At 38.1% G+C, this 15,261-nt stretch overlaps 1 protein-coding gene across 3 annotated transcripts in view; it reads left to right on the top strand.

The window, feature by feature from the left end:
* CCDC149 (coiled-coil domain containing 149) overlaps positions 1-15,261 on the top strand; it is a 75,723-nt gene that overhangs the window by 21,061 nt on the left and 39,401 nt on the right. For all 3 annotated transcript variants that reach the window (XM_086746889.1, XM_086746888.1, XM_086746890.1), the window contains exons 4-9: positions 1,001-1,108; positions 6,898-7,014; positions 8,417-8,589; positions 10,065-10,137; positions 11,457-11,541; positions 12,820-12,964. In XM_086746889.1, the coding sequence (XP_086603015.1) occupies positions 1,001-1,108; positions 6,898-7,014; positions 8,417-8,589; positions 10,065-10,137; positions 11,457-11,541; positions 12,820-12,964 (701 nt within the window). The remainder of the gene's footprint in view (positions 1-1,000; positions 1,109-6,897; positions 7,015-8,416; positions 8,590-10,064; positions 10,138-11,456; positions 11,542-12,819; positions 12,965-15,261) is intronic.

Here is a 15,261-nt window from a genome sequence, read left to right on the forward strand (position 1 = left end):
CCAAGTTATGCTTAGAAGATATGAAATGTCTTTTTCTATTTCTTTTTGTAGCCTTCAGATTTATGGCAATGGACGACACACCTAGCTGTCCATAGGCAATGTCTTGAAAGGCTGCGCATTAGCCACTATGATTGTAACCCTTTTAGAAGAGATGTCAGCTTTTCCTGTGCTGGGTCAACGTTTGTGTATTTGTGAGATATTGTTAGGGGAAAAAAATAGCATAATTTTATCTGTAGTATTTGCTCATTTTCAGATATCATAGATATGAAAGGAGGAGATTGCATCATTTTTTGATTAGTGATCAAGCTGATGGAATTTAATTGTAAAATTACAGACCAGACTGCTTGCTCTGCTAACTTAGTAGGTTAATGTAAATTATAACTTTTGGCCTAGTTTGGGGGAGTGGAAAGTGTTTGTTTCTAATCTCTAGCCTTCACCTCTATGTTTTTAGAAGTTTACATACTAGCAAACAACACAAGTCTGGTCATGTTTGAAGTTTTGTGCTCCTTGGATATCCATGGTACAGCTCCATATAGGGGCAGGGACTCTGGCTAGCATCCTCTTTATTGGCTAGGAATCTGCTCTGAACACTATTAAGGAATATAATTATATCATAATTATTTCTCAGCTGTGCCTTTTTTCTAATTATGTACAAGTTTAAAACTATTATTTTGGCAACTTTATATGAATATTGTCAAAGTAGTCTGCATTTTGCTCTCCCAGCAGCCAAGACATCAGAAGTTTCTTCTGTTTGGGTTTTGTGTGCTGTTCTGGGACTGTATATGCCTACATGCTGCACGTATTTCCTACTATTGAAGATAAAGGAACCCTGGTGACTTTTGTTGTTATCTCTCTAATGAAGCATGAAGGCTGGGTACCAACAACAATAAAAGTGAAGATTGTTGGCAGATAAGGAGTAGGTCTAGGGTTTCTTTTCAGTCACCACTTACACGTCTCTCCACAGGCACTAACTTTTGACTGCTATTTGTTCCTTTTCTAGGCAAATCTTGCTCAACTACTGAGTGAGGCTCAAGATCGAAATAAACATCTTGGAGAAGAGATCAGAGAGCTTCAGCAGCGACTAGGAGAAGTACAAGGAGACAATAAGGTATTATAAACTTTTGTTATCAGTAAATGGCATGGAATGTGTAAACTGGGCTGGAGTTCTGCATTTACTTCTTAGGAAAACAAATAAAACAATGGGTTGCAGAACTTCAAGAATATTTGGTTTACAATAAATGCTCAAAACAGTAGAACAAAATAAGCTTGTATAGATACCAGTAAGTGCAGCTTATTTTATATTTTTATGCTGCTTTTGCTCTGCTGTCCTTAACTATGTATTTTACAGCTAGCCTTGCTTTAATGATCTCAGATTTCATTTTTTTCTCTTTCTTTCTCTTTTTTTCTCTTTTCTTTCTTTATTTCTTTCTTCTTTCTTTCATTTCTCTCTCTATCTTCTTTCTCTCTCTCGTCTTTCTTTTTTCCTTTCTTTCTCTCGCCTCCTTCCTCTCTCCTTTTTTTTGTTTCTTTCTCTTTCTTAATATATTTTATTAGTAGTATTTCCTCTTACAAAGAAGTATAGATAAGCATTTCATCTTCACCACGTGATAATTTTCAAATTTTTTCCAATGGAAATGCAAAATTTTAGTAGATGATCAAGCCAGAGGAGGCATAATGTCCCTTGAAACATTCAAGGCCAGGTTGGATGAGGCTCTGAGCAACCTGATCTGGTTGAAGATGTCCCTGCTCCTTGCAGGGGTCTGGACTAGATTACCTTTAAAGGTTCCTTCCAACTCTTACTATTCTATGATTCTAAGATAATTTTTCCCTTCAAAAATACGGAGCAAGTGATCAGAAATATATATAGTGAGCTTTGTATTAAGCCCTCATCCTGTTACTCTTACATAACTAATTTATTTTATTGCTAAATTTAGCAAGTTATATGGAACATTGCTCAAAATCTGCCATTTGGTATTAATCAAAGTCCTGTTGTCTCTGTTAATTGAAATATTTAAACTCAAGCCAAATGTGAGTAACACTCACAGCTGGAGCTGTATGCAAAAGTACATTCAGAGATCATACTAGTGAGAGGTTGAATTTGAGAGTCAGATGGTTAACGAAGTAAAAAATGAAACAAATAATGAATTATAACTTCCCTCCCTCAACTACAGTTTTAAAGTGATGGCATTTGAAAATGTGAATAAAAATGATGCGGCCTTTAATTATTCAGGTGGCTTTTTTCTTTCAATTTGAGTTCATTTTATTTAATTTATTTTATTTGAAACATAAGCATATTGTGATAATGCAGTTTTATTCATTGTTTATGACAAAAGACTTCCTTGACACTGTCCAGGGAGCTGGGAAAAGGTCAAGTGAGGCCTGAATTTGTAGTATGCATAGCATTCGGTGTAACTTGCTCAAGTGTTCAAAGACCAGCCTCCCCAGTGTTTCTTTTCATTTGCATATTACTATTTGAACTATATTATAGTGTGGAAGGCAGTGCCTTGCAGTTCTCCAATACCAATATTATGCCATATAGCCTTTCCCAAGCCGGTCCTGAACAGGTAACAAGGATTTGTTAGTACAAACAACACAAAGGTAGTACAACTACAATGTATTTAAATATCAAGGTTATGTACCTATTCTAATTCCTTGTAACAATATGATGTTGCTCACACAGAGCCACCTACTTTGTGCTTGAACTGGCTTTGTTTAGATTTACCTTTGCGGGTTAGCTTGATATTAGCTGGTCATCTTTGTGACACCTGTATTCTCAGCGTGAATTTGAATGCATGACCCTCAGAAGGAAAGGAAAAATACAAAAAGAGTTATTCTGCCCAGTGCGGCCCTCTCCAAACAGTGCAAAATAGTGCATCACTAAATAAAGAGGAGGAGGAAAGAACTGCATCAGACAGGGATTAATTTAGACTAGGATTTTCATTTTTGGAACACATTCTTCACTTTTCTACTAAATGAGAAGAAGAGCTTATTTTAGAGTCAGGTTGCTGTTTTTTGAAGTGCCTGAAAAAGCATTGCCATCTCTCTGAGGGATTTAGCACTCTCCTCCTGTGTCAGATTTTGCTCCCTTCTAGCTTTGGTGATAAAATTCTAAGCTTGTTCCTGAAGTCATTCTGTTCTGCTCATCAGTTCTGTACTGGCAGCTGGGTTACTTCAGGCACTGGAGTCCAGATAGTGCATGGTATATACAAAAACAAAGAACTATAATAATTTGCTTGGTCTTACATTTTTCCCCTGCATTCTTCTCTCTGCTTTTTCCAAAGTGAGGGAGGGCATCCTGCCCAGCTGGTCTACGTCAACCTTACTTCTGGCAAGAGATGAACAAACAGCTGCTTTTGCAGCAAGTGAAGCTGCTTATGGATGAACAATTCTGCCTGTGTCTGAGCAGGGGTGACTCATGCAGGCTTTGTCACTGAGTGGCAAGAGCTTTGTAGGACTAAAAAAGAAAAAAAACTCTTTAAATATCACACATTAGCTCTATTGATAAAGAATTGTTTTGATAGCTTGGCTTGTTTTTCACCGCTTTAATGTTTGCTACTAGCGGGATACAGTCACTTGGAACAGCAAGACCTTAAACTGGTGACATTTTACTTGTTGAAATCATGTTAAGTACGTCATCAGTTAGGCAATAACAAATTACTTGCATTTGGTTTAACTGGACTGATTTTTTCCTTTAATTTTAGCTAGAGTTCTGTTGGCAGGAATAATAAAACTTCCTCAGGCAGTCCCTGGAAGGATTTGTTGCTGCAGTTTCAGAAATAAAGCAATAGTTAGACTGCAGTGCTCCAGCAACAGATATCTAAGACTATTTATTTTTATGATTGATCACAATCTCTTATCAGCTCTGACACATGAAAACTATTCTGTGTTTATGATAGTTATTTGTAAATCTTTTTCCTTCCTAACATTGTGGCAGCAATGCTTGGAGAACAATTACTGAAACTTAGAGGCGGATAGTTAGGAAATATAGTTCTGTCTTGCAAAAGGGTGGAAATGGAAAGCATAAGAGAAATTGGAGGCTTCTGGAAGACTAGATGACTTTGTTGCCGTCACTTGAATTCCTACCCACGCAAAGAAATTGTTTTGTAAAGTGTCGAGGGCAGTGCTAAGTGAGAGGAAGATGCATGGAAAACAATGGCTGCGGTATTACTGACAGTTCGTTATAAGGCGGGCAATCAATCATGCAGCAACAGTATGAAATGTTAAATGTGGTGCGTATGTTTTGGCAGAACTGGGACTTAAGGTAGGAAATTTGCATAGTTCTGGTCCAGTTTTTAAGATTTCGTAGGCAACATGGTGAAGACAAATGCTGTCAGTGACTGTGGCTAAACATGATGGTTTCTGCCTTCCATGAAGAATTTACTCACTGTGCTTGTTTCCCTTTTCCTTCTGCATGTTTTATCCATAATCAGGAATCTATAAGTTTGGCACAGGCATCGTCCATGGACTCCTAGCCTGCACAGCATCTATTGCAGGGAAGCCTGTTTGGGGCATTTTGGGGCTGCTACAGTGTTGCTACTTTATAAATAATTATTTTAGCTGACACGGATTAAGACAAAACTGTGATACTAAAATAATAAATAGTAGCTTGCAGCACTGGATTGTTTTGGGTAACAGTCTATGGGTTCTTGACAAACATGAGCTGTCTCTGGTAAAGTACCATTAATTTAAATCCTCTCTGCTGTGGATGCTGTTCACAGAATCCTGAGGGGTAGTGTTAACCTGTTCTCTAGCTGCAAAATGAAGTTGAGCAGTCCCTTCCTCCGTGATTTCTGAATGACGGAAATAAAAATACAGCAGCCAGAGGGCAGGTGTATAAAGTTTGTAACAAAGCACTAATATAGGAAATAAACCCTTAACCCTCTGGCATAACACTTAGTGTCTCTTTGGGTCATAACGTTTTCAGGGAGGAATTTTATAGCAGGTGGTGCTGCCTCATGAGACATTCGCAATGCAGAATTAAAGGACTTGGCCTGTTCTGCCCTGTCAACTCTCTGATTGGCCAACTGTCTGGAGGAAGCACTCTGTTGGTTTATGGATTGGTATTTTACTTTATTTTACGTATGTTTATATGCTGCTTTTACTGTCTGAATTTGGATTTCTGAAACATTCTTTTCGTAAGGCTTCATACATAATTTTTTTTTTCCTCAAAAATAGTAGTAAATAAAGAGTTCTGCTTTTATTGGCAGATTATTTGACCTTGCAAGAAATAATTGCTTGCAGTTATAATTGCATCTTATGCCTCACCCCCTCCCAGGCTGGAGGAGGGTTGGTCATAGCACATGAGTCACTGCTCTGAGTTCCCAGCCTGGTGCCAAGCGTTACGCAGTGGTTTTGCTCTGCTGGTAAAGTGTGATTCCCCTTCCCGTTTCTAGTTTTTCTGAACAAGATTGAGTCCTCAAAATGTTATTAGATTTGTTTCTTACTGCCTTTCTCACTAGTGAGAGATTCTATAAATTAAATTAATCTAACTGAACTCAATCACGTTACCATACCTTTTGTTAATCAGCCTTTTAGCATTTTAAAAAAACAGTCCTATAGCTATGAAGCCATTCCAGGATTTGCTAGTTGCCTTTTTTACTTATTTGTTTTGATAAATAAATTAATAGGAATTCTATCTCCTAGGATCCGTTCAGCCTTACTAACTGTGCAGTCGTTTGTACTTTCCCTGTGGAGATAGGGAAATGTTGTTTTCTAAAACCAGTTACTTTTGAGGGCACAGCTTCCCCTGAACAAGTGAACTGCTTATCAGAACAAGTTGTACAAGCTTCAGTGACTTGCACTGAACTGGAGCCGAAATAAGTGGGGAGGATGATTTTGGTAGTCTGTCTTGCATCAGCAGGATTTTAATTGGCACATTGCAGCTATGGTGACTGGCATCCCATAAATACCAAAGATAGATTTTAATGTACAATCTTCTACTTCAGAAGATTGATTTTTTTTTTCTAACTCTGCAATATAATGATGTACATTAATTCCTCAGTGCAGTTGAAGATACAGGGGAAGTCAGGCTGGTTATTGTGGTGTGTTTCTCTAGTCTCTGTGGAGCTCCTACAAATGAGGCCATGGGGACGCAACACTTTTGCCTAGTTGTATTCAGTATAAACAGCTGTAAATGCTGGCTGCCTTATAGACTGTTATTTTAATGCTCCGTGATTCTTGAAAGGTGATTGCTTTTTGCTGTGGCTATTGAATATAACTGTGTGTTAATTCAAGTCAGGCTGTTTTCAACGGTCACAAAGCTCGTGAGTTCATTAGCTGTTTGAGCATTTTGGCCAAGTCTTTTTGTGGTTGGCCTGTTTTTTTTGTTTTTAACGTGAATTAACTTTTGTGAGTAGATGAAAAAAATAATGCACAAGCAAATGTATTAGCAGCTGTGAATGCAAATTCTACACTGGTGTAGCGCAGTGGGATTTTAAGTGGTATCTGTAAAGTGAAGCTGGGCAAGCCACTTCGTGCCTTTTTATTCTTAACTAGGAAGATTTCTCTGCTGCAGAGAATTTTAAGATTTACATATGAAAATGGCTTTCTGAGAATTCTCTAGTTTTAGTGGGACTGTAATTAGTTCCTGTCACTCCTAAAAATCATTGACTATGTGTCTGTGTTTACTTAGTCTTTCATCATTTGTATATTCTGGTGACTATTGTTGCAGGGTCTAATTCAGCTCCTGCTGATGCTTTTGAGTATTTCACTGGAATTTTTCACTGAGAACAGGACTGAACCCTCAGCTTAGAAAATTCCCTCTGATTTAAATAATACCAGCTGTTTGGCCTGGAAGAGATGAAATCTATGACAGCTTTACTCTTTCTAATGCAGATGTCCTTTGATACTACAGCCTGTATTCTCTTTCTCACTGAATCTTTTTTTTTGTAATCACAGCTCCTTCGAATGACAATAGCAAAGCAAAGACTTGGAGATGATGAAGTTGGGGCTCGCCACTTTGCGGCACATGAACGGGAGGACCTTGTTCAACAATTGGAGAAGGCTCGAGAACAAGTAATAATTAAATGGGCATATGCTGTCATGTTTTACAGAGCTAGTGCAAGTAAATGACTGCTGCTATTGTGTTTTGAGGGATGGCAGTTGATTGACATTGCAAATAGTGGTGAAGGTGTTGGGATTTTTACTGATATAGTTCTTCTTGAGCACTGACTTAAGCATGCATATGTGGTTAGAGTGAGTTTCCTAATCTCGGGAATTCCTTCTCTAGATCCTTAGTGAAAGCTGTTACAGGTATTCAGCACAATATGTGGTGACTCATGCATCTCCTAAAGATATTCTCTGAATCAAATTTTCTGTAGAAGTGTTCTCAGTCTGCTCTTCCTCCTGCCTTTTAACTATTTCTTCCCCTCTTTTGAAAAATTATTGCATCAGACCCCTTTTCCCTACCTCAAGTCTATATTAAGACTATGTACCGTGCAGCATCCAATTCATCACACTCTTTCCCTGATACCGGATACATAGCTTTCTGGACAGTTTTGGGGGTTTCTGTTCTCTGTTGTTCCCACATTCATTCCTACCAATGTAAGTTCCACCCTGAATAAGCCATTCTGTGATCGAGGAAGAGGTGTGCATTTCCTGTTTTTCGGTCTTCACTCAAGTGCAGTGCTACTTCAGCTTACCAAAAGGACTGTTGACTGCACTTGATCTTCTTCTGATGTGATTCTCTCTCGTATCTCTTTCCAAGCTTGTGCTCTCTCTGTTCATCATCTGGCCTCTTGTCACATGGTCTTCTGTTGTCCTTCCTGGCTCATCTGTGTTTTCTGAGGTGCCAGTGGAGACTTCACAACTCATCAGAATTTTTTCACACTCTCAGTTTCTTCTCCTTGGAAGTTTGAATCTCTTTGTCCTTGAGTGTTTTTCATATTTAACTCCTTCACCCTTTTGCTTAATAGCAAAGCTCACCCTGTCAATTCCATGCTGGCTAATTTTATAACTTTTCTCAGTTCTTCTTCCTATTCTGTGGAACTTCATTGCTGAAAGTCCCATAATTAGTATAAAATCCCCTTACAGACTTTTTCTTCATCCTACAAATTTGCCAAATTCTTATTCAGTTGAGTTCATTCCTAGAGTCCTAGAAATTATATGCTAAACCAAGCTTAATATGTTTGTAGCAGAATTATAGTATGGATTAAGGTGTCTTTTGCTGTTACATTTTAGTTGTTTTTTAGAAATTTTGTAAAACAAGTCTAACTGCTAAAGTTACTTAACTTCAAATTAATGAAAAAATACCAAAATAGAGTAAAAGTACTGGGAGTTATGAGCTTTGGGAAGACTTTAGGCTGTCCAAAATCAATCCTGCTCAGACATGCAGTGCTTGTTGCTGTTTTCAGTTTGGGTGCTAGGCAATCTTTTATTTAAACTTCAGAACAGTCATACAACTCTTCTTTCTTCTCAGATCGAGACTCTGAGATATGATCTTCAGGCTGCACTGGATGAGTTACAGGATGTGAAAGAGGAACGCTCTTTTTACCAAGATAAGTCTGACAGACTAAACCAAGAACTCAATCATGTCTTAGGAGGGCATGAAAACCGTATCATCGACGTAGATGCCTTGTGTATGGAGAACAGGTGAGTGCTTTACCAACCTTACTGTTTCCCTAGAACAAGCAGTGCATTGCTTTAAGAGGAGCATCAGGGAGTCAGTCACAACAAAACTTTAAAGAAAATATATCCAAGAATTAAAGTTAAGGGATTTCGGTAATTTGTTTTGTCTGTTTTGTTTGTAGCTAACCATGAAATAATATTGAGAAAGTTAGGCTGCAGGAAATTACCAATGTTTTATTTGGCTACAGAGCTGTCAGTGATATTCTCAAATACAGCTAAACAAGGAAAAGGAAGAGGAGTGCAGATCTTTTTATTCCCATCACTGTATGGCATCAAAAGCAAGAATATTAAAAATCAATCTTCAGAAACTCATAGTGAGCTGTAATGAACTAATCTTGGCTTGGAAACAGGGACTTTGAGTACCTTGAGTTATCAGTTTTGGATATAATTCCCACCACAGGGAGAGGTTGTCAACATGGAATGATTTGCCAACAAAAGTTGCTGGTGAAATCACCCATGTAGATATTTCCGCCACTTCCTTGGGAAAATAATGTGGTTTATGGTCTCTGCTAAGGACAACAGAGAGAAGTCACTGACAGAGCCATAGCAGGTACCTCCCTTAGTGTCAACAATTACCTTAAAGCAAAATAGATCTTGTAAGACATTTTCCATTTACAGAGACTTATGCTTCAGGTAGTAAAGTGTAATACCAAAGGCATTATTTCCTCCCAGCAGCTCCAGGGTTTTTTTCTGTTTTGCGTGACCTACAGAGTTGTTTATCAATTTAAGCCCCCTACTCCCCAAGCAGTTTTAAGATAATTCCTCTAAAATAGTTCAATTGTCCCAAACACTAATACAGCTGCTGTTGCTCTACATGAAATAGGATATTTTATAAACCCTTTATACATGAAAAAGATATTTTCCTATGTGAAAATAGCCATCTAATCCAAGTGCATGAACTGCATTAGGAAGAACTGTACTATTTCAGTTAACTGTATACCATTTTTCAACTATACTGTTAAATTCTCTACTTTGTGATTGATAATGAGAAGTGCCATGTCAGTGATGGATATTGCAATACCAAAGTTCTTCATACTTGAGTCTTATGTTGACATATAGACAAATCTTCATGTGTCCATCTCACAAACCTTCAAGTACAGGGGACACGAGTAAATGCTTTCTGACTGTTTCCTCTAGACATAAATATATCCGTCGAGCTTCCCTCCCCAAAAACCTGAGGATGGATACAAAATGTTTGTGCAGCATGCTTGACAAACCTAACAGAAGGGCAGCCTCCTTTTCTGATGCAATTTGTTTCCCTACTTAAAGTTTTATGGGGTCAAGAGCAGTAAGATTTTTGTTATTTTATCCCTCACAGAACTGCAGAGGGAAAAGAACTCTCAGTAGATCAAAGAGAGGACATGCCAAACAGTAAAGAGGAATGCTTGAGGCAGTACTTGAAAGGTAACATGAAGTAAAGGATTACATTTCTTTTTCAGGTATCTTCAAGAGAGATTAAAACAACTTCAAGAGGAAGTCAACCTTCTTAAGTCTAATATTGCTAAATATAAGGTAAGATCCTTTCAGTGTATCATCTAAACTGTGCTTCATTGTTCATGGAGGTTATTGTTCATTCTCATGTCCATATGCATTTAAAGAACAAAATTGTGTCTTCAAAGAAATATCCACCTTTAACATTCTGATGGTATTAGTATGTATACATATTACATGCTTAGTCTTCCTTGTATACGTTTTAGCTGATGTAGTACATATCAGGATACACATTAAGGGTATTTTGAAAAATTAAATACCATTTTTAAGTTCTGTGGGGGAACCCTGCTCCTGTTGCGGGGGTGATCATTCTTCCAGCCTGCCAGTAGGTGAAAAAGAGCAAGTCACGGAGTGCGTGGCGAATGACTGCAACTGTCTTGTCTCCCTGCTCCCTAATGGCCATGCTATTTCTTCATGTTTCTTAACGATTGCTGTCTTCATTGTTCTTCCATTCCTGGGTGAAAATACATGCTGTTTTGCATGAAACCTTCAGAACTGAATCCTGAGAGCAAAATATTCTTGCTCTTCCCTGAAGTCAAAAACTCTGTTTTCATCTGCAAGAGATTTTGGGGTGTGGGAGGGGAGGGCTGCTTGTCAGGGCATGAGAAGGGTTGTCTTAGGACTGTCAATAGGACTTCTTAACCATTTAGGTCACTATGAAGGAGTCACAGCACATTTTGTTTTTGTGCATGAGCAAAGCTCCTCAAAGTAGCAAGTTAATTTCCGTATCTGTTCACATTTATGACTTGGGTCTCCCGGAGTGTGAGTTAATTTGTTGGTGAGAACTGAGCATCTCGGTGATCTCGTGGGTTTCACAGAACTGTAACTGTTTTGGAAGAGCTGGACTTTGCAACAGGATAATTCTGCTGCTAATTCCTGAAAGTCAGTATTTGCTACTAAAAGGGCTTCTAGAAACTCTGATAGAGGATTTTGAGCTTTCCCTTTGAAACCTATCCAAAGAAATGCTGGAAAAAGTCTGATTGTGTTCCCAACTGATATTCTCTACAGGATACTGCAGTATCTTCACGGGCACTCAGCAGATTATTAAAAAAATAGGCAAGGCTTAAAAATGCATTAAGAGGATTGGGTGAAAGAGACTACAGTAAAGTGATTGCAATGAAACAGAATGAGTCTTTGTAACATTGCAAGGACTGTTTTGGCTGGACAATAATACTCCAGGAGAGTCACACTCCTGTAGGTTACTATGGCTGGAAGCTCCAGGCCCTGCAGGGTTGTTCTGAGATCAAAATCCAAAGTTCCAGTTTCTTTTCTCCTAATGAAAGGATTTGTTGGATACTGTTGTTTTTTTTTTTTAAATGAGGTATTTGTTGTTTCCTTAGAATGCACTAGAGAGACGAAAAAATTCAAAGACTCATAGCAGATCCAGTAGCAGTGCTCTGACTGGAGTCCTGTCTGCAAAGCAAGGTATTACATAAATGCAGCATGGTGTTGCATATCTCATTGAATTCCTTCCATCTTACTTCTTAAATGCAGTAACTCTTTCCTCACCAACCAAACCAAAATCTTTCTTCTCTTTCCTGTTTATTATTATATGCTAATTTTTGTCCTTTTCTCAGTGGACTTCACAACATAAAATTTGCCTCTTGAGTACTGCTTCTCTTTTTGTTACTCTTTTGCCATTCATTCTTTCCTGGATTGGTTTTATCAATTTTTTTTTTTAATCTCTAAACCCCTCTGTGACTTTGACCCTTATAAATCACTTCTTTATTCATCTCTTTTCTGTGCTAACAATGGCAATCACAATTCATGTTCCAATGAAAAATAGACGGGGTGGTAGAGGAGGAGCTGTAGGTCAGGTTTTCTGTTACTGTACTTGGAAATTTTTATATCCAGTTGTTTTGCAAGAAATCTTTTTGTCCCATGTTTCTTCATGGGCAGCAAAATGGAGTAACGTCTTTCCCCCTTCAAAGAAAATACCAAGATTATAAAAAAAAAAAAGGGGGGAAGATAAAATTCTTTGAGCCAAACAGTATACCTGACACCCTACGATTCAGGTGTTGGTGTGTTCATACACACACACAGAGACCAGTAGTATTTGCCATGGCAGGCTGAAACTCGCTTTTCTGTTTTTGACTTCTGTCCTCTTCTGCATGTACTTCCATACACACACACACACACACACATATATATAAAAAGAGGCAGAGCCACATTCTAGTTACAGAAGTTAATTATACTAGTTAACTTCCTGATGTGGCTGAGAGGTGTAGGCTCTAAGCTGCAAAGGGAGAGTTCATGGGTGACTGTATTTTCACATCAGTCTTAAATAACCTGAAGGGTATAACAATTCTAAAAAGTAATATAAAGGCTTCCTTGTGGGCTTATGTTTTAGCGTAAGTGGGAGAGAAATGACTGATTTTTACCAGTCTGTAGGCCTGTAGAAGAATGTGTTTGTTTCCTTCTGAGCAAAAATGATTTTACAAAAGCAGAATTAAGTTAACATAAGATGTGTCTGCCTCTACTTGTTCTGTTAATTGCTGTGCAATAACGATCAGCTTAAAAAGCCACCATCTTTATGCCAGCTAGAGATTGTATTTCTGGTCTTTTGGCTTTGTTTGTTAATTGGAGGGGAAAAAAAATGTATTCATTTAAGTAATGAGAATAGTTATTTAATGCTAAGTAAATGTTTGTGTCACATCTCTGTGCATGAGAAGCCAAAACTCATTTGTGTTTTTAACATTATAGTCCAAGAGTTGTTGTCGGAGGACCATGGATGTAGCCTACCAGCCACACCACAATCCATTTCAGATCTCAAATCACTGGCCACTGCATTGCTGGAAACTATCCATGAAAAAAACATGGTCATACAACACCAAAGGCAAACCAACAAGTAGGTAGCATGACTTTTAAGTAAAACAGAACTTACCAAGCCATGGAAAAGTCATAGTTTTGGGGGAGTTTCAGGGAAATGGGGAGGAAAGGTCCATTTTCACAGAAAATTCATTGTCATTGTTAACTGGTGGGTTCTTTAGTTTTTATGATTAGGTATGTGTTTAGAGTACAATTAAAATTTCAGAGTAAAGTCTGGGGTTGACAGACACTTGTTTACCTCTGCTTCACAAGGATTGGTTTGCTGCTCAGGTTTAAGACAAACCATAATAACACAAGGGACACTTCTGGGAGGTAATCTGTAGGGAGGACTCAAGAAAAGCTGCCAGGAGGAAGGATACCCTTAAACTGAAGGAGAAGATATGTGATAATAGATTGTTAATGTAGGAATTTCCTAATGAACACTGATGGGAATAGTAAATATTGCACCTAGAAAAGGATCTGAAAATACTTAGTGTAACGTTTGTCACAGGCAGGTGGCCTATGTGTCATGCAAATGATAGCTGTTGCTCCTATAGTTACTTTGCCAAAAGTTGTAGGAGATAAACACGGTTAGATTGCTACTATATGATTTTTTTTTTTAATCTGAACTGAACTTTCAAGGAGAATTTGTTTGTTCTTAGCTGTTTTACTCATCAGTAGAATTCTTTGTGTCTTGCACAGCTCCTATCATGGCAGAATATAATAATTTTTGACACATTTTCTGACATTCTGATATTATTGTCCTTATACAGTGTATGAAAATCAGAGCTAGGAAGTGTTCCTTGATTCTATGCTAAGGTTTTTTTTTCTTTTTTTTTTTTTTTTTTAACACTGAGTCACTACTGGTAATCAGAGGTTATTCAGGCTTCTCAAAAGCACATCAGGACCAAATGCCAGAAACAGGCAGGCATCTTTCATGAAAGGAAGCAGTAGTACTGAAGTAAACTGTATTGCACTAGAATAGATGATTCATTTTGAAAATTGATAACTCTGATACTAGGCAGACTCCATTGCATAATTCTTAGTAATGTGGCAACAGAAGTGGAGGAGCAGTTTATAGCCACTCTTAATACTCTTGAGAAAGCAAATGCCTAATCAGCTGAAGGGAGACTAAAGCAGTGAAAATGTAGCCCAGATCTAACTGATGGCAGCTCAGTCAATTCATGTCTGTATGTCATGTAATGCCAGAGGAGTTCCTGCACTGAGCAGTGCTAATGAAGGTCTAAAAACTGCTTGCTCCCTTCCTACTGAGAATGTAATATCAGAAGGAAAACATGCGGAGAACAATTTTTGTTATTTCAGGTATAACCAATCTTTGCCTTTTACATCCTAATACTGTGTCATTACTTGATATTCTAGTTTGCATACTCTTGCCTATAACTACAGCAAACTTCTTTCTTAATTTTTTATTTCTCTTTCATCACATGCAGTCTCTTGCATCCCTCAAATGTTTTATTGCAAAGATGGCTTTACTTTCTGATACCAGAGTCTCTGCTTTCAACTATTGATTATTGGTTTCTTAAGATAAGCCTTGACAAGGAGATACGATTATTTAATCTGCATGACCAAACGGTCATATATAGCCACAGGAGTAGAGGTTGGATGTGTGCACAAGGTGGTATTCTATGCCCAATAGAAGATCATTTCTCAGAGAAAGGTGACAGTCCACATCTCTCCCAAGTCAGGAGTGTGCTCAGAGCTGTAGGGTTGTATTCAGTTTAGGATGCTTCAAGAGGAAAAAAAACAGATAAATCCTGGGCAAGTTGAGTGAAGAGCCTCAGCAACACTCCTATATCATATGCTCATTCTTTTTGTCACCTTTGTCTTTAGTTGGATTAAATAAGCTTTTAAGTAGCTAGGAGGAATGGGAACTGCTTCAAGTAGAAACACCTAAGACACAAAAGATTTAAAGTGAAAAAGGGAAATGCAGGTAGGACATCAAGGAAGAACATCCTTTATTGGAGGTGCATTAGCTGATTGTTGGGAACACTTACTTGCCACGTAAAAAGTTGCAAGTAAAGACTGCTAACTTCTGAAAATGGGGAAGAAACTGCCCACCTATTGGAGAAGGTTAGAAGTGAGAGTGAGGTCAGTCAGTGCACAAGTAAAACAAACAGGGCCATAAACTGGTACTAGTAGAAGATGCTTTATTTTGTTGAAGACATTCTCTTGTTCAAAGGGGGAGGCTGAGAAGAATGTGGGGCTAGAGAGAATTGTAATGAAAAAAGGCTTTATGTAAATCAGAAGGTAGAAGTCTGGGGAAGAGTGGCTGGAAAGCTGCCGAGTGGAAAAGGACCTCAGGGTACTGGTAGACAG

This window comes from Chlamydotis macqueenii, chromosome 4 (assembly GCF_036417535.1).
Source record: "Chlamydotis macqueenii isolate bChlMac1 chromosome 4, bChlMac1.mat, whole genome shotgun sequence".
Taxonomy (NCBI): domain Eukaryota; kingdom Metazoa; phylum Chordata; class Aves; order Otidiformes; family Otididae; genus Chlamydotis; species Chlamydotis macqueenii.